This window comes from Oncorhynchus gorbuscha, unplaced genomic scaffold (assembly GCF_021184085.1).
Source record: "Oncorhynchus gorbuscha isolate QuinsamMale2020 ecotype Even-year unplaced genomic scaffold, OgorEven_v1.0 Un_scaffold_473, whole genome shotgun sequence".
Lineage (NCBI taxonomy): Eukaryota > Metazoa > Chordata > Actinopteri > Salmoniformes > Salmonidae > Oncorhynchus > Oncorhynchus gorbuscha.
This window is the reverse complement of record NW_025745306.1, coordinates 56261-75000: the sequence shown is the minus strand read 5'-3', so window position 1 is coordinate 75000 and position 18740 is coordinate 56261. Positions and strand designations below refer to the sequence as shown.

The window sequence follows — 18740 nt, the reverse complement described above, 5'->3', positions numbered from 1 at the left end:
GCTCTCTCTCTGTGTATCCCCCGCTTGGCTCTCTCTCTCTGTGTATCCCCCGCTTGGCTCTCTCTCTCTGTGTATCCCCCGCTTGGCTCTCTCTCTCTGTGTATCCCCCCGCTTGGCTCTCTCTCTCTGTGTATCCCCCCCGCTTGGGGCTCTCTCTCAATTTCCTGTTGTCTCAGACCTTTTCATAAGGAGCCATGTTTAAAAACATATGAAATATTGATTTGTTTATTACTTTTTGGACTGTAACAGCAATGAGAACTTAGTAAAAAATTGTGGTAAAATGCAAATCTGATTTAAACAAACATAATTATGCACTAGGTAAGTATAGATCATAATCTGTGATCCAAGAGGACATTTAGTTTAAAAAAAAATTACACTTGCATGTTAGTTTATCTAAAATGTGACAGTGGTATTGTGTTCTTTCCTCTTCCTGTATATAGGAAGTGACAAATAAATCATTCGGAAGCAACAACTTCCGCTCTGCTCTGGAGAATGGAGTCCTGCTCTGCCAGTGAGTATTATGGGAACTGTAGTGTATTTATCTGGAGAATGGAGTCCTGCTCTGCCAGTGAGTATTATGGGAACTGTAGTGTATTTATCTGGAGAATGGAGTCTTGCTCTGCCAGTGAGTATTATGGGAACTGTAGTGTATTTATCTGGAGAATGGAGTCCTCCTCTGCCAGTGAGTATTATGGGAACTGTAGTGTATTTATCTGGAGAATGGAGTCCTGCTCTGCCAGTGAGTATTATGGGAACTGTAGTGTATTTATCTGGAGAATGGAGTCCTGCTCTGCCAGTGAGTATTATGGGAACTGTAGTGTATTTATCTGGAGAATGGAGTCCTGCTCTGCCAGTGAGTATTATGGGAACTGTAGTGTATTTATCTGGAGAATGGAGTCCTGCTCTGCCAGTGAGTATTATGGGAACTGTAGTGTATTTATCTGGAGAATGGAGTCCTGCTCTGCCAGGGTGTATTATGGGAACTGTAGTGTATTTATCTGGAGAATGGAGTCCTGCTCTGCCAGTGAGTATTATGGGAACTGTAGTGTATTTATCTGGAGAATGGAGTCCTGCTCTGCCAGTGAGTATTATGGGAACTGTAGTGTATTTATCTGGAGAATGGAGTCCTGCTCTGCCAGGGTGTATTATGGGAACTGTAGTGTATTTATCTGGAGAATGGAGTCCTGCTCTGCCAGTGAGTATTATGGGAACTGTAGTGTATTTATCTGGAGTCCTGCTCTGCCAGGGTGTATTATGGGAACTGTAGTGTCTATATCTGGAGAATGGAGTCCTGCTCTGCCAGTGAGTATTATGGGAACTGTAGTGTATATATATGGAGAATGGAGTCTTGCTCTGCCAGTAGTAATGAATGAATCCCATAGGCTGTGGTTCTATACACACCTTAGTGGTTTAAGTACCAGGTCCTGGTGTGGTCGATGGTCACGCTGTCTAACTCGTCTGTTCTTCCCTCTGTCCCTCCCTTTCTCAGTCTAATCAACCAGTTGAAACCAGGCCTTATTAAGAGGGTGAACACGCTGTCTACTCCAATGGCCGGACTGGTGAGTTCACTGCGTGTAGCCGTTCTACATTTCATATGAGAAGGCAGAGGGATCTGTTGTCTGCCGGGGTGACAGTAGTTAGACGACCCGGGTCTTTCAGGAAGTCGTCCTCTGTGGTTTCCTGCTTAGTGTGACAGATCTGAAACTGTCTTGAGGATCTAGTGATGTGATGAACATGACAGGGCTGAGTGGGGCTGAGTGGGGCTGAGTGGGGCTGAGTGGGGCTGAGTGGGGCTGAGTGGGGCTGAGTGGGGCTGAGTGGGGCTGAGTGGGGCTGAGTGGGGCTGAGTGGGGCTGAGTGGGGCTGAGTGGGGCTGAGTGGGGCTGAGTGGGGCTGAGTGGGGCTGAGTGGGGCTGAGTGGGGCTGAGTGGGGCTGAGTGGGGCTGCTCAACACATTTGGTTCAGAGGTCAAACAGTCAAGGTTCCACCTGTTTGGAAAGGATCCTGGAAAGCTATTAAGAGACTCCTCCCACCAGTCACATGATCATCCTTAGGCCAAGTCTTCTGATTGTTCTGTATGGTAACTCCCAGTACTGCCCCTCCCCTCTCTGCCCCTCTCCTCTCTGCCCCTCCACCTCCCCTCTCCTCCAGGACAATGTGAATGTGTTTCTGAGAGCGTGTGGGACACTCGGTCTACACGAGGCTCAGCTGTTTCATCCTGGAGACCTGCAGGACCTGTCCACACGCGCCACACTCAGGTACAACTCCTTTTATTTGGTCAATATATATATTATTATTATGTAGAACAAATCAAATGGAAGTGAAGGATTAATATGGTTTTCATCCCCAGCTGCTGGACTTATAGTGATGTTAGACGGTGCCTGTGATGTTAGACGGTGCCTGTGATGTTAGACGGTGCCTGTGATGTTAGACGGTGCCTGTGATGTTAGACGGTGCCAGTGATGTTAGACGGTGCCAGTGACGTTAGACGGTGCCAGTGACGTTAGACGGTGCCAGTGACGTTAGACGGTGCCAGTGACGTTAGACGGTGCCAGTGACGTTAGACGGTGCCAGTGACGTTAGACGGTGCCAGTGACGTTAGACGGTGCCAGTGACGTTAGACGGTGCCAGTGACGTTAGACGGTGCCAGTGACGTTAGACGGTGCCAGTGACGTTAGACGGTGCCCGTTGTGCCATGGCGTTAGGCGGTGCCAGTGGCGTTAGACGGTGCCCTAGACGGTGAGTGACGTTAGACGGTGCCTGGCGTGACGGTGCCAGTGGCGTTAGACGGTGCCAGTGACGTTAGACGGTGCCAGTGGCGTTAGACGGTGCCAGTGACGTTAGCGGTGCCAGTGGCGTTAGACGGTGCCAGTGGCGTTAGGCGGTGCCAGTGACGTTAGACGGTGCCAGTGACGTTAGACGGTGCCAGTGACGTTAGACGGTGCCAGTGACGTTAGACGGTGCCAGTGACGTTAGACGGTGCCAGTGACGTTAGACGGTGTTTAATGTATTTATTGGCCAGCGTCTCACTGGTTGGAACGTTAGTGTACACGGACTGGACTCACTAATGACATGCTGCGCACACTGGCCTGTGGTTGTGTATATCGGGTTATACAGCCAGTTCTGTGTTATCACTGATTGCATGGTGTTGATAGTGGGTTGTTTTGACTTGGCAGCTAAATCACGTGGCTAGATGAGTAGTCCAGTGTGGTGTTTCGCATGAGTCCTATCAGAGTGACTATTTAAACAGAATAATATTTTATAGACTGTCTATAATAGATCACCTTTTTGTTTAGTGAGAAGCCAGGGGTAAACGTTTGTCAGTGTGTGCCGTCTTTGCTCGGACTAAGATCTCATTTTCTTCTCAGGTGTGCAGAGAGCAAAAGGAGGCTGAAAAACGTAAGTGGGTTTCTACTTGAATTGTTTGTGTTCACTGAAAGGTATTGAGCTGTAACTTGGAACTGTCCTAATTCCCATCGCAGACTCTCTCACTGTGTAACAGCCCTGCTGCGACTGTTCTCTAGTCTACGGGGAGCGGCCCTGCTACTACTGTTCTCTAGTCTACGGGGAGCGGCCCTGCTACTACTGTTCTCTAGTCTACGGGGAGCGGCCCTGCTACTACTGTTCTCTAGTCTACGGGGAGCGGCCCTGCTACTACTGTTCTCTAGTCTATTTGGAGCGGCCCTGCTACTACTGTTCTCTAGTCTACGGGGAGCGGCCCTGCTACTACTGTTCTCTAGTCTATTTGGAGCGGCCCTGCTACTACTGTTCTCTAGTCTATTTGGAGCGGCCCTGCTACTACTGTTCTCTAGTCTATTTGGAGCGGCCCTGCTACTACTGTTCTCTAGTCTACGGGGAGCGGCCCTGCTACTACTGTTCTCTAGTCTATTTGGAGCGGCCCTGCTACTACTGTTCTCTAGTCTATTTGGAGCGGCCCTGCTACTACTGTTCTCTAGTCTATTTGGAGCGGCCCTGCTACTACTGTTCTCTAGTCTACGGGGAGCGGCCCTGCTACTACTGTTCTCTAGTCTACGGGGAGCGGCCCTGCTACTACTGTTCTCTAGTCTACGTCGTGACGGGGAGCTGCCCTGCTACTACTGTTCTCTAGTCTACGTCGTGACTGGGAGTGGCCCTGCTACTACTGTTCTCTAGTCTACGTTGTGACGGGGAGCGGCCCTGCTACTACTGTTCTCTAGTCTATTTGGAGCGGCCCTGCTACTACTGTTCTCTAGTCTATTTGGAGCGGCCCTGCTACTACTGTTCTCTAGTCTATTTGGAGCGGCCCTGCTACTACTGTTCTCAAGTCTATTTGGAGCGGCCCTGCTACTACTGTTCTCTAGTCTACGTCGTGACGGGGAGTGGCCCTGCTACTACTGTTCTCTAGTCTACGTTGTGACGGGGAGCGGCCCTGCTACTACTGTTCTCTAGTCTACGTTGTGACGGGGAGCGGCCCTGCTACTACTGTTCTCTAGTCTACGTCGTGACGGGGAGCGGCGCTGCTGCGACTGTTCTCTAGTCTACGTCGTGACTGGGAGCGGCCTGTCCTCTACATAATGATGAAAGATAAAGTTCCCGCCCAAAGCTGTGATCTCTCCTCCAGGTTCTAATCACCATCTACTGGCTGGGTCGGAAGGCCCAGGCGGATCCCTTCTACTCTGGCCCTCAGCTCAACCTCAAAGCATTCGAGGGACTACTGGGCATCGCTCTGTCCAAGGTAACACGCTCCCTCACCTTAACCCTCAGCTCAACCTCAAAGCATTCGAGGGACTACTGGGCATCGCTCTGTCCAAGGTAACACGCTCCCTCACCTTAACCCTCAGCTCAACCTCAAGGCCTTCTAGGGACCACTAAGCTTAGCTCTATGGTGTGGTACTGCTCTGTCTGTACCCCAGACCTGAACCCACTGGGTTTATCTCTGTCTGTACCCCAGACCTGAACCCACTGGGTTTATCTCTGTCTGTACCCCACACCTGAACCCACTGGGTTTATCTCTGTCTGTACCCCAGACCTGAACCCACTGGGTTTATCTCTGTCTGTACCCCAGACCTGAACCCACTGGGTTTATCTCTGTCTGTACCCCACACCTGAACCCACTGGGTTTATCTGTCTGTACCCCACACCTGAACCCACTGGGTTTATCTGTCTGTACCCCAGACCTGAACCCACTGGGTTTATCTGTCTACCCCAGACCTGAACCCACTGGGTTTATCCCTGTCTGTGGTACTGCTCCTCTGTCTGTACCCCAGACCTGAACCCACTGGGTTTATCCCTGTCTGTGGTACTGCTCCTCTGTCTGTACCCCAGACCTGAACCCACTGGGTTTATCCCTGTCTGTGGTACTGCTCCTCTGTCTGTACCCCACACCTGGGGCTAATACATGTACTTTGCCCTGTACAACTGAACCAATGGATATTTATAAACATGCAAACTCAAAGCTAAATAAAAATGTATCTCCCTGTGTGTCCCCTGTGTCCCCTGTGTGTCCCCTGTGTGTCCCAGGCTCTAGAAGAAACCCCCAGAGGCAGTATAACAGACAGGGACTACAGTGATGTGATCTACCCAGAGAGGGATGATGAGCTGCTGCCTCTAACCCGGTCCCAGACACCCGGCTACAGCAGAGAGGACTCCGTAGAGAGCTTGAACTCGGCCCTGAGCTTTGACTCGGCGGAGTCCCGTACCCTCAGCTATATCTCTGACTCCATCCTGAGGGCCGGCAGCGAAGGTAACGACTGGAATATGTTGTTGTAGTCGACAGCGTTGGCTGGTTTTTAGTCAGAATTACGGTCAACGCAGGATGTGGGGAGTTTACCGGTCGATACGAAAATGCGCTACCAACAGAATCCGAAGTTAACGGTCACAATATTAGTAGTCACTGTCAGGAATGTCTCTCTGCCCAGAGAAGGACGTGCTTAAGGCCACGGCCTTTCCCCCCCGTCCTGCCAGCTTTCTCCTCTCGGTGAGACATTCCATCTGGTTCCACACGGGTTTGATAATGGGCTCATGCCTGGAGCGGGCCAGAGGTGGGGCGCAGGACGCTAGAGACACCCTATTCCCTACGTAGTGCACTACTATAGACTAGAGCCCTATTCCCTACGTAGTGCACTACTATAGACTAGAGACGCCCTATTCCCTACGTAGTGCACTACTATAAACCAGAGCCCTATTAGTAGTGCACTACGTAGGGAATAGGGCTCAATTTGGGACCCTGTTAGGGATGCTCCCTAATGCTGCTCCACCGTTGGCTGTCTAGGTTCGTTGCCTTCTCTCTGATGGCTGTCTAGGTTCGTTGCCTTCTCTCTGATGGCTGTCTAGGTTCGTTGCCTTCTCTCTGATGGCTGTCTAGGTTCGTTGCCTTCTCTCTGATGGCTGTCTAGGTTCGTTGCCTTCTCTCTGATGGCTGTCTAGGTTCGGTGCCTTCTCTCTGATGGCTGTCTAGGTTCGGTGCCTTCTCTCTGATGGCTGTCTAGGTTCGGTGCCTTCTCTCTGATGGCTGTCTAGGTTCGGTGCCTTCTCTCTGATGGCTGTCTAGGTTCGGTGCCTTCTCTCTGATGGCTGTCTAGGTTCGGTGCCTCTCTCTGATGGCTGTCTAGGTTCGGTGCCTTCTCTCTGATGGCTGTCTAGGTTCGGTGCCTTCTCTCTGATGGCTGTCTAGGTTCGGTGCCTTCTCTCTGATGGCTGTCTAGGTTCGGTGCCTTCTCTCTGATGGCTGTCTAGGTTCGGTGCCTTCTCTCTGATGGCTGTCTAGGTTCGGTGCCTTCTCTCTGGCGGCTGTCTAGGTTCGGTGCCTTCTCTCTGGCGGCTGTCTAGGTTCGGTGCCTTCTCTCTGGCGGCTGTCTAGGTTCGGTGCCTTCTCTCTGGCGGCTGTCTAGGTTCGGTGCCTTCTCTCTGGCGGCTGTCTAGGTTCGGTGCCTTCTCTCTGGCGGCTGTCTAGGTTCGGTGCCTTCTCTCTGGCGGCTGTCTAGGTTCGGTGCCTTCTCTCTGGCGGCTGTCTAGGTTCGGTGCCTTCTCTCTGGCGGCTGTCTAGGTTCGGTGCCTTCTCTCTGGCGGCTGTCTAGGTTCGGTGCCTTCTCTCTGGCGGCTGTCTAGGTTCGGTGCCTTCTCTCTGGCGGCTGTCTAGGTTCGGTGCCTTCTCTCTGGCGGCTGTCTAGGTTCGGTGCCTTCTCTCTGGCGGCTGTCTAGGTTCGGTGCCTTCTCTCTGGCGGCTGTCTAGGTTCGGTGCCTTCTCTCTGGCGGCTGTCTAGGTTCGGTGCCTTCTCTCTGGCGGCTGTCTAGGTTCGGTGCCTTCTCTCTGGCGGCTGTCTAGGTTCGGTGCCTTCTCTCTGGCGGCTGTCTAGGTTCGGTGCCTTCTCTCTGGCGGCTGTCTAGGTTCGGTGCCTTCTCTCTGGCGGCTGTCTAGGTTCGGTGCCTTCTCTCTGGCGGCTGTCTGAGGTTCGGTGCCTTCTCTCTGGCGGCTGTCTAGGTTCGGTGCCTTCTCTGGCGGCTGTCTAGGTTCGGTGCCTTCTCTCTGGCGGCTGTCTAGGTTCGGTGCCTTCTCTCTGGCGGCTGTCTAGGTTCGGTGCCTTCTTCTGGCGGCTGTCTAGGTTCGGTGCCTTCTCTCTGGCGGCTGTCTAGGTTCGGTGCCTTCTCTCTGGCGGCTGTCTAGGTTCGGTGCCTTCTCTCTGGCGGCTGTCTAGGTTCGGTGCCTTCTCTCTGGCGGCTGTCTAGGTTCGGTGCCTTCTCTCTGGCGGCTGTCTAGGTTCGGTGCCTTCTCTCTGGCGGCTGTCTAGGTTCGGTGCCTTCTCTCTGGCGGCTGTCTAGGTTCGGTGCCTTCTCTCTGGCGGCTGTCTAGGTTCGGTGCCTTCTCTCTGGCGGCTGTCTAGGTTCGGTGCCTTCTCTCTGGCGGCTGTCTAGGTTCGGTGCCTTCTCTCCCTCCTCTCCCTCCCTTCTCTTCTCCCCAGACTCCAGCAGTGACGTGGAGGCGGAGAACTCTTTTAGGATGAAGGCGACGGAGGGCAGAGAATCGGGACTGAGGAACTGGGGCAACGTACCTGCACCCTTCCATAGGAAGACGCGTGAGGAAAACCGATTTAAGGGCTGCCTCCCGAGCCCCCTCACCAGGTACTGTGATGTCATACCTACCCAATGACTGTTTTTTAAAGAATAATTGTTCATCTTCGTTTAGTTAGTTGCTTTACCTGAGGACCACGTTTAGTTTTCTGCTAGTTGAATTTGCATGGTGTGGAGGTTTCTATTCAGCTCCGTTGTCAACGTGCTGATGTAATGCACGTCGACGTGCTGATGTAATGCACGTCGACGTGTTTTCTACATTCCAGGAAGTTGGAATCGATTATAAAAAAATAAAATAAAAACATTGTCACATTACGAACCTCATGTTGTTGACCTAACTGATTGCTGATTTGCTTACCATAGCGACAGCGACTCAGACGCCGACCGGCCCCAGCCTGACGTCGTCGTGGACGACCTGGCCAGTCGACGGTTCCGCTCCCCTTCACCAGCCGCGCCCACAAATTTTGCGGTACCCATGAGCCCGCAGGGCACGTTGAGGCTGTGGACTGGAAGCCCTCGCCTGTTTAGGATTGACTCCCCTCCCAGACACACCGCAGTGTTCTCTCCCAGGTCAGACAGAGAGAGGCGTTCGTGTTTAATGGCTTTACATCAGCGTTCTGATTGTCATCACGCTAACGGCTAACAACTAGCATGAGGCCGGTCTTGTCATCACGCTAACGGTTACTGAAACAACTAGCATGAGGCCGGTCCTGTCATCAAGCTAACAGCTACTGAAACATCGAGCATGAGGCCGGTCATGTCGTCAAGCTAACAGCTACTGAAACAACTAGCATGAGGCCGGTCCTGTCATCAAGCTAACTGCTACTGAAACAACTAGCATGAGGCCGGTCCTGTCATCAAGCTAACGGCTAATAAAACTACTAGCGTGAGGCCGGTCCTGTCATCAAGCTAACGGCTACTGAAACAACTAGCGTGAGGCCGGTCCTGTCATCAAGCTAACGGCTACTGAAACAACTAGCGTGAGGCCGGTCCTGTTGTCAAGCTAACGGCTACTGAAACAACTAGCGTGAGGCCGGTCCTGTTGTCAAGCTAACGGCTAATAAAACAACTAGCGTGAGGCTTGACGTTTGTCTGGATTACTGACATTTCATTTTCTTCAACTGCCACAGGTGGTTTGTTTACTCTGGGTCTGTCTTTGTACCCTTTAGGCTCCAACAAACAAGTTTGGTGAAATACGATGAAGTAGTTTGCCTGTTTCCATCACATTCCTGGAACAGAGCTAGCTGTTGTTTCCACTAACCCTGATCGTGCTCAACATGGGTATGTAGTGTTGAACTGTGAAAGGTGTGGCTGCTCCTAATTCTACCCGAAGCCCTGGGTGCTTGTGACAGTGTTTAGTTGGCGTATTGTCCACCTCAGTGTTGACGACTACTATAACACAGACGGCACTGGTTAGCAGCAGTTCCACAGCGTTGTGTGACCAGTGCTCCTAACTCTTTACTCGACGCCTCGCTGTAAGGGACTCGCTGTGCTTTTGTATTGGGAATGTCCACTGTTAACACGGACTGCTGTCCCGGTCTGTCCTCTGGTTCAACAGCAGCAGTACTGCAGCGTCTCCGTTTCCTCCCAACCCGTTCCACGACCCCCCGTCTTCCATCACCCCCACCCTCTTCTCCGAGGTGGAGCGCTCCATCGACGAGGAACTCCTCGTGATGGAGCTATGTGAGGAAGACTCTGAGGAGGGGCGAGAGGATCCTGACCCTGTCAAAGATGATCTGTACGCTCGGCGGTTGGAACTAGCCCTCCACCAGACGACCTCCAACCCTGGCTACAACCGCTTCCTGCCCCGCTATTGGACTCCCGAGGAGGAGGTGCACGTCAGGACCATCAGGCTGGGCTCACAGAGGAGACCCTGGTACCACAAGATGTACAGATTGAGGTCTGGATCTGTCCCGTTACTGTGGGATGTGGCTGGGTTTGAATAATCCTAACTCTACCCCTAACCCTGGTACAGGAACTGGGTTTGAATAATCCTGACTCTATCCCTAACCCTGGTACATGAACTGGGTTTGAATAATCCTGACTCTATCCCTAACCCTGGTACAGGAACTGGGTTTGAATAATCCTGACTCCACCCCTAACCCTGGTACATGAACTGGGTTTGAATAATCCTGACTCTATCCCTAACCCTGGTACAGGAACTGGGTTTGAATAATCCTGACTCCACCCCTAACCCTGGTACAGGAACTGGGTTTGAGTAATCCTGACTCTATCCCTAACCCTGGTACAGGAACTGGGTTTGAATAATCCTGACTCTATCCCTAACCCTGGTACAGGAACTGGGTTTGAATAATCCTGACTCCACCCCTAACCCTGGTACATGAACTGGGTTTGAATAATCCTGACTCTATCCCTAACCCTGGTACAGGAACTGGGTTTGAATAATCCTGACTCCACCCCTAACCCTGGTACATGAACTGGGTTTGAGTAATCCTGACTCTATCCCTAACCCTGGTACAGGAACTGGGTTTGAGTAATCCTGACTCTATCCCTAACCCTGGTACAGGAACTGGGTTTGAATAATCCTGACTCTATCCCTAACCCTGGTACAGGAACTGGGTTTGAATAATCCTGACTCCACCCCTAACCCTGGTACATGAACTGGGTTTGAATAATCCTGACTCTATCCCTAACCCTGGTACAGGAACTGGGTTTGAATAATCCTGACTCCACCCCTAACCCTGTTACAGGGACTGGGTTTGAATAATCCTGACTCTATCCCTAACCCTGGTACAGGTAGATGTGGGTTTTGTGCCATGGCTGGGTTAGACTTAAGCTGGGTTTGGATAATGCTTGATGCTGACGTTTGGTGTTGAACAATTGTGTGAGAACCAGAATACCTCTATGCTAATCATTAAGAGCCTCTCCGTGTAATCCCCTGTGAGAGAACCAGAATACCTCAATGCTAATCATTAAGAGCCTCTCCGTGTAATCCCCTGTGAGAGAACCAGAATACCTCAATGCTAATCATTAAGAGCCTCCCCGTGTAATCCCATGTGAGAGAACCAGAATACCTCAATGCTAATCATTAAGAGCCTCTCCCTGTAATCCCCTGTGAGAGAACCAGAATACCTCAATGCTAATCATTAAGAGCCTCTCCCTGTAATCCCCTGTGAGAGAACCAGAATACCTCAATGCTAATCATTAAGAGCCTCTCCCTGTAATCCCCTGTGTGAGGGAACCAGAATCCCCAAACTTTTACATCAACGCTTTGCTCTGCTTTTCACCATGTCAGTTCATTTTCTCAACATTGAGGAATTTCCATTTTTTTTCCACGTCCTGTTTTCCTTCCTGTTGATTTTACCCTGTTAATCTCCTCTCTTCCTCAATTTCATCCCTTTCCTTCTCTCTCCTTCCCCTCTTCTCTCCTGTTTGTAGCCGAAAGACAACAGGTTCCTCAGGGTGATTCAGGCTGTGACATCACTCCCTGGCTCGTTGTTCCTGTCTTGTCTGCACCCCCTCCACCTCCCTCCCTCCCTCCCTCCAGCCAGCTACCCCCTCCACCTCCCTCCCTCCCTCCCTCCAGCCGCCCACCACCTCCCTCCCTCCCTCCCTCCCTCCAGCCGCCCACCCCTCCCTCCTTCCAGCCGCCCGCCCACCCCCTCCCTCCTTCCAGCCGCCCGCCCCCCCTCCCTCCTTCCAGCCGCCCGCCCACCCCTCCCTCCCTCCAGCCGCCCCCCACCCCCTCCCTCCAGCCGCCCACCCCCTCCCTCCAGCCGCCCACCCCCCCCCCTCCAGCCGCCCACCCCCTCCACCTCCCTCCCTCCAGCCAGCCACCCCCTCCACCTCCCTCCCTCCAGCCAGCCACCCCTCCCTCCCTCCAGCCACCCCCATCCCGACTGCACCTTCACCCCTGTATCCCAGTTCAGTGCTTTGTGCAACTGAGAACTTTTTCCAAATGAGTAAATTTTAAACTAGGCTTGTATGGTATCCAGATTGTCATGTCTTCATACCGACCTTGATCCATCCTGAGATATTCAGTAATACCGGCACTGAACACAAGGGCTGCCATTTTCAAACTCCACTGAGCCTCTGTAACCCGAAGGTTAGCAATGCTAACAACTACATGTAAAATCCCATAGAGAATGCTAACTTAATGCTAACGGACGCATTGCAAACATTTTTATTGTCTCAGACTTAATCTATTTGCTGGACAGACATCCCAACTATTGAAGTTCTACAAGTAATAAAAAAAAAATGCTTCTCACTTTGCTGCATGCACAAAGCAAATATTAGACTGCAAGGATCTTGATCCAGGAGGGGATTATGTTATCAGGCAAAGCTTGATTTTGGAAGAAGCTAACCACTTAGCTAGGTAGCTAACTAGCTACTGAATTAGCTAGGTAGGTAGCTAACTAGCTACTAAATTAGCTAACCACTTAGCCAGGTAGGTAGCTAACTAACTACTAAATTAGCTAACCAGAGCATTTAATACGTTTTAGACGTTTAACAATAATAGAGGCCATCACCCTTTTGGAGGATAAAAAATAACCTCATATTTACAACATTCGCTCGTGTTTCTACACAGTTTGGGTTATTTTATTTTTACTATTTGTTACATTGTACAATAATAGTTAAGACAAACAATGAAATAACACATGGAATCATGTAGTAAGCAAAGTGTTAAACTAATTAAAATATATTTGATTCTTCAAAGTAGCCACCCTTTGCCTTGACAGCTTTACACTCTTGGCATTCTCTCAACCAGTTTTATGGGGTATTCACCTGGAATGCATTTCAATTAACTTCTTGCGTCGAGCCAACCCGGATCTGGGATCATGACTACAGCCTCAAGCCCACTACCATAACGCAACGTTAACTATTCATGAAAATCACAAATGAAATGAAATCAATATGCTAGCTCTCAAGCTTAGCCTTTTGTTAACAACACTGTCATCTCAGATTTTAAAAAAATATGCTTCTCTACCATAGCAAACTAGTATTTAGCATTAGCATTTAGCATTAGCAGGCAACATTTTCACAAAAACCAGCAAAAACATTCAATAAATCATTTACCTTTGAAGACCTTCGGATGTTTTCACTGAAGAGACTCTCTGTTAGATAGCAAATGTTCAGTTTTCCTGAAAGATTAGTTGTGCAGGAGAAATCGGTCCGTTTTCTGCGTCATGTTTGGCTACCAAAAAAAAACAAATTCATTAATCCAAACGCCAAACTTTCTTCCACATTAACTCCATAATATCGACTGAAACATGGTAAACGTTGTTTAGAATCAATCCTCAAGGTGTTTTTCACATCTCTTCATGATATATCATTCCTGGAAGTCTCCTCTGTCTCAATCACATGGATGAATGCGAGCAGCTTGGAGATTACGCAACAATTTCAACAAAGGACACCGGGCGGACCCCTGGTAAATGTTGTCTATGGCCAATCTTCCAATGATATGCCTACAAATACGTCACAATGCTGCAGACAACTTGGAGAAACGATAGAAAGGGCAGGCTAATTCGTGGTGCTTTCACAGCCATATAAGGAGACAATGAAAAACAGAGCTTCAGAAATCCTGCTCATTTCCTGCTTAAGTTTCATCTTGGTTTCGCCTGTAGCATCAGTTCTGGGGCACTCACAGATGATATCTTTGCAGTTTTGGAAACGTCAGTGTTTTCTTTCCAAAGCTGCCAATTATATGCATAGTCGAGCATCTTTTCGTGACAAAATATTGCGCTTAAAACGGGCACATTTTTTTTTATCCAATAATGACATAGCGCCCCCATAGGTTGAAGAGGTTAACAGCTGTGACTTAAGTTAATTAGTGTAATTCTTTCCTTAATGCATTTGAGCCAATCAGTTGTGTTGTGACAAGGTAGGGATGGTATACAGAAGATGCCAAATAGGGCTAAAAGACCAAGTCCATATTATGACGAATGGCTCAAATAAGTAAAGAAACAGTCCATTACTTTAAGATACGAAGGTCAGCCAATACGGAACATTTCAAGAACTTTGAACGTTTCTTCAAATGCAGTCGCAAAAACCATCATGCTCTGGGATGAAACTGGCTCTCATGAGGTCCGCCACAGGAAAAGGAAGTCTCTTGAGTTACCTCTGCTGCTGAGGATAAGTTCATTAGAGTTAACTACACCTCAGATTGCAGCCCAAATAAATGCTTCAGAGTTCAAGTAACAGACACATCTCAACATCAACTGTTCATAGGAGACTGAATCAGGCCTTCATGGTTGAATTGCTCTAAAGAAACCTCAACTAAAGGAAACCAATAAGAAGAGACTTGCTTGGGCCAAAAGAACACAACCGGAGAATCTGTCCATTAATCGTAGTCCAAATGAGACTTTTTGTGTTTGTTCCAACTGAGACACAGAGCATTTGAACGGATGATCTCCGCATGTGTGGTTCCCACCGTGAAGCATGGAGGAGGAGGCGTGATGGTGTGTGGTTCCCACCGTGAAGCATGGAGGAGGAGGAGGCGTGATGGTGTGTGGTTCCCACCGTGAAGCATGGAGGAGGAGGAGGCGTGATGGTGTGTGGTTCCCACCGTGAAGCATGGAGGAGGCGTGATGGTGTGTGGTTCCCACCGTGAAGCATGGAGGAGGCGTGATGGTGTGTGGTTCCCACCGTGAAGCATGGAGGAGGCGTGATGGTGTGTGGTTCCCACCGTGAAGCATGGAGGAGGAGGCGTGATGGTGTCTTGATTTATTTAGAATTCAAGGCACACGTAAGCAGCATGGCTACCACAGTGAAACGCCATCCCATCTGGTTTGGGCTTAGTGGGACTATCATTTGTTTTTCAGCAGGACAATGACCCAACACACCTCCAGGCTGTAAGGGCTATTTGACCAAGAAGGAGAGTGATTGAGTGCTGCATCAGATGACTTGGCCTCCACAATCCCCTGACCTCGAACCCAATTGAGATGGTTTGGGGTGAGTTGGACAGCAGAGTGAAGGAAAAGCAGCCAACAACTGCTCAGCATATGTGAGAACTCCTTCAAGACTGTTGCAAAAGCATTCCAGGTGAAGCTGGTTGAGAGAATGCCAGGAGCATGCAAAGTTGTCATCAAGGCAAAGGGTGGCTACTTTGAAGAATCTAAATATAAAATGGATTTGTTTAACACTTTTTTTTGGACACTATGATTCCATGTGTTATTTCATAGTTTTGTTGTCTTCACTATTATTCTAAAAATATAAAATAGTAAAAATAAAGAGAAACCCTTGAATGAGTAGGTCAAATAGTCCTTTGCCTAGTGGTTAGAGCGTTGGACTTGTAACCGAAATGTTGCAAGATCGAATCCCTGAGCAATGTTCAAGTACTATCATAGAACGTGGGCTTTTAGACCCACACCTCGTATAACTAATAAGAGAGAAGTTACATCTCTGGCAAAGATTTAGGTGTGGATTCCATCCTGTAATTAGATCACCTGGCGCGTTCTGCACAACAGTGAGACTCGACACTCCGGCCTCAACATCACATGACTGGGGACTACCGGTAAGCTTCATAATGGAACCAACAGTGAGACAACACTCCGGCCTCAACATCACATGACTGGGGACTACCGGTAAGCTTCATAATGGAACCATTGTGACCGGTAAAACGAACGCCATCTTTATCTCCTAACATATTGTAGAAGTTGACTGCAAGTATTTACTTAAAGTAATATTATACTAATTATTATACTTCCATCTAATATTCAAATGTATTAATTTCAAGTAGTTTTAACGGTATTTGAGAAATAATTCTCGTGGCTATATCCAAATACCCAAGCCTACTTTTAAACCACGTCATTGTGACAATTTATAGCTTTTTAAACAACCTGCGACAAGCTTATCACCTTTGTCATACAGGCAGGGACCGAGCCTTCCATTAATCTACTGCGAAGGGCAGGACTGGAGTCCTTTGTTTTTAATAAATGTAAGCTACGTGCTTGCCCATAATCATCATGCAAATAATATTGCCCTGTAGATGTGCTACCAAAGTGATGAGGCTGTAAACATTTTATATGAAACCTTTATTGAGAAGTGTTTTTAATGCTAAATGTTGACATTGGAGTTATGACAATCTCTGTCTCCCCCACACACGGCATCCTATTCATAATGACTTCTGGTCAAAAGAAGTGCCCAAGAAAATGAAATGGGGTTTTAGATGTGAACTGATGTACCAAACTAACAATGTACCAAACTAACAATGTAACAGTGGGTCAATAAAACAAGATGGTCTTTAAAAAAAAAGTATTTGGCGTTAGTGTGATGAATGTTCAGCGTCGGTCGTGGCCGCGTGTAATATATATGGTTTGGACGTTGTACTTGCTGATCTACGTCGGTCGCGGCCCGGTGTGAATTGGGATAGTTCGGATTCTGTCCTTGTTGTTACTAGAGCTTTCACTAGTGTTGCACGGTATACTGAAACTTCGGTATGTTTAAAAAAAAAAAATACTAGAAAATGAAAAACTGGTTCTGTACTAGAATTTGTTACTTTCGGTATTTCTATCAAATGTGTCTGACTTCTAATGATTGAGAGGATCTGTCTATCAGTGCAGCCGATGTCTCCTTTATAGCGAGAGTCCCCACTTCCTCATTTTTACCTCTGGGAGCCTGTCCTGAGGAACCTCTGGGAGCCTGTCCTGAGGAACCTCTGGGAGCCTGTCCTGAGGAACCTCTGGGAGCCTGTCCTGAGGAACCTCTGGGAGCCTGTCCTGAGGAACCTCTGGGAGCCTGTCCTGAGGAACCTCTGGGAGCCTGTCCTGAGGAACCTCTGGGAGCCTGTCCTGAGGAACCTCTGGGAGCCTGTCCTGAGGAACCTCTGGGAGCCTGTCCTGAGGAACCTCTGGGAGCCTGTCCTGAGGAACCTCTGGGAGCCTGTCCTGTACCATGTTATCTCCTCTCTCATACGGACTCTTGTCTGTCCTGAGGAACCACCGAGTCTGGGCTGCACCACCACTTATCCTGCACAGAAGTTAACACACTTGAATAATTCAACAAGGCCGTGTAGAGATGTTGAAACTTTTTTATGTTCGCAAAACAATGTCTAGAACACTTTCCAATGCAGGAAGGTATCGATAGCTTTGTAGGCTAACATTCCTTGCTAACTTACAGTTGAAACCAACATCAGTTCACTACCGTACCTTGTCTGTTATAATATGCAAACTAATATTCAAAATATTGCTGATTTTACAAAGCTGATAGTCCCTCACGTCTCCCAGTCAAGATCATCATTACTGAAGGCTGTGACTCTGTATGAATGAGGTCATGGGTCTCACTTTCATAAAATATATTGCTTCTTAAATGCAAATGTTGATCAGTACAATAAAATAAGTCCTAAATGAAAGAGGGAACTGTATAGTCTCATGAAATCAGCCAAAACGAGCTCAATAACGCAATGCACACACTCCTGTTGAATGTCCATTCCCCTGTATTGTGACTAGACCTGGGTGAAACTGGGTAAATCAAGATGTATCCAAGGAGATTTACTTTTAAAATAAATTACATTTTTATGTATTTTATTTAGTTACCAAAGTCAAATTGCTTGATTTAATGCACACATTACAATGTTTAATTTGAATGATATTGAACTCAACTCTGGATCGAGTGACATTCTGTGACTGGCAGATGTTGTCATGGTATCTGCTATCGGGATACTGAACCTGGGATCGTGGTGGTGTTAGTGTTCACTGCTATCGGGAGACTGAACCGGGGATCGTGGTGGTGTTAGTGTTCACTGCTACGGTCTTCTAAAGTGGGGTTCTAGAGAGCGGGTATGTTGTGTGTGTGGCTCAGTTGGTAGACCATGGCACTTGGCAATACCAGGGCCGTGGGTTCAGTACTCCAATACCAGGGCCGTGGGTTCAGTACTCCAATACCAGGGCCGTGGGTTCAGTACTCCAATATACCAGGGCCGTGGGTTCAGTACTCCAATACCAGGGCCGTGGGTTCAGTACTCCAATACCAGGGCCGTGGGTTCAGTACTCCAATACCAGGGCCGTGGGTTCAGTACTCCAATACCAGGGCCGTGGGTTCAGTACTCCAATACCAGGGCCCTGGGTTCAGTACTCCAATACCAGGGCCCTGGGTTCAGTACTCCAATACCAGGGCCCTGGGTTCAGTACTCCAATACCAGGGCCCTGGGTTCAGTACTCCAATACCAGGGCCCTGGGTTCAGTACTCCAATACCAGGGCCCTGGGTTCAGTGACCGCTGGTATCACCAGTACTGGGGAGGAAGAAGAAATAATAATGTAAGCATCAATTATTATATATTTTTCTATTGTATGTTTACTCCATGTGTAACTTACATGTTGAACTGCTTTGCTTCATCTTGGCTAGGTTGCAGTTGCAAATGAGAACTTGTTCTCAACTAGCCTACCTGGTTAAATAAAAATAGTGAGGTGATTTGAATAAATGGATCTGCTAAATCGCATGTATCTGAGTGTAGTGGTCTGGTCTTTCTCTGGTTCCTGTAGAAACTTGGAGGTAAACCCAGGATGGATATGGTGAGTTAACGGCGTCACCCGCTGGGTTCGCTTGGCTCTATGCCCCCCCCCCTGCTGGGCTTTAGCGCGCCTTGGCGCAGCGCAGTCTGCTGGCTTGGCGCGGCGCAGTCTGCTGGCTTGGCGCGGCGCAGTCTGCTGGCTTGGCGCGGCGCAGTCTGCAGGCTTGGCGCGGCGCAGTCTGCAGGCTTGGCGCGGCGCAGTCTGCTGGCTTGGCGCGGCGCAGT

General features: G+C 49.1%; 1 protein-coding gene across 1 annotated transcript in view; it reads left to right on the top strand.

Annotated features, from left to right (window-relative positions):
• LOC124018320 (LIM domain only protein 7-like) overlaps positions 1–18740 on the top strand; it is a 61342-nt gene that overhangs the window by 2607 nt on the left and 39995 nt on the right. Inside the window, 11 exon segments of the mRNA XM_046333594.1 lie at positions 441–511; positions 1490–1559; positions 2152–2258; positions 3369–3399; positions 4601–4714; positions 5500–5722; positions 7938–8097; positions 8410–8688; positions 9605–9983; positions 16623–16894; positions 18487–18516. Coding sequence (XP_046189550.1) covers positions 441–511; positions 1490–1559; positions 2152–2258; positions 3369–3399; positions 4601–4714; positions 5500–5722; positions 7938–8097; positions 8410–8688; positions 9605–9983; positions 16623–16894; positions 18487–18516 — 1736 coding nt within the window.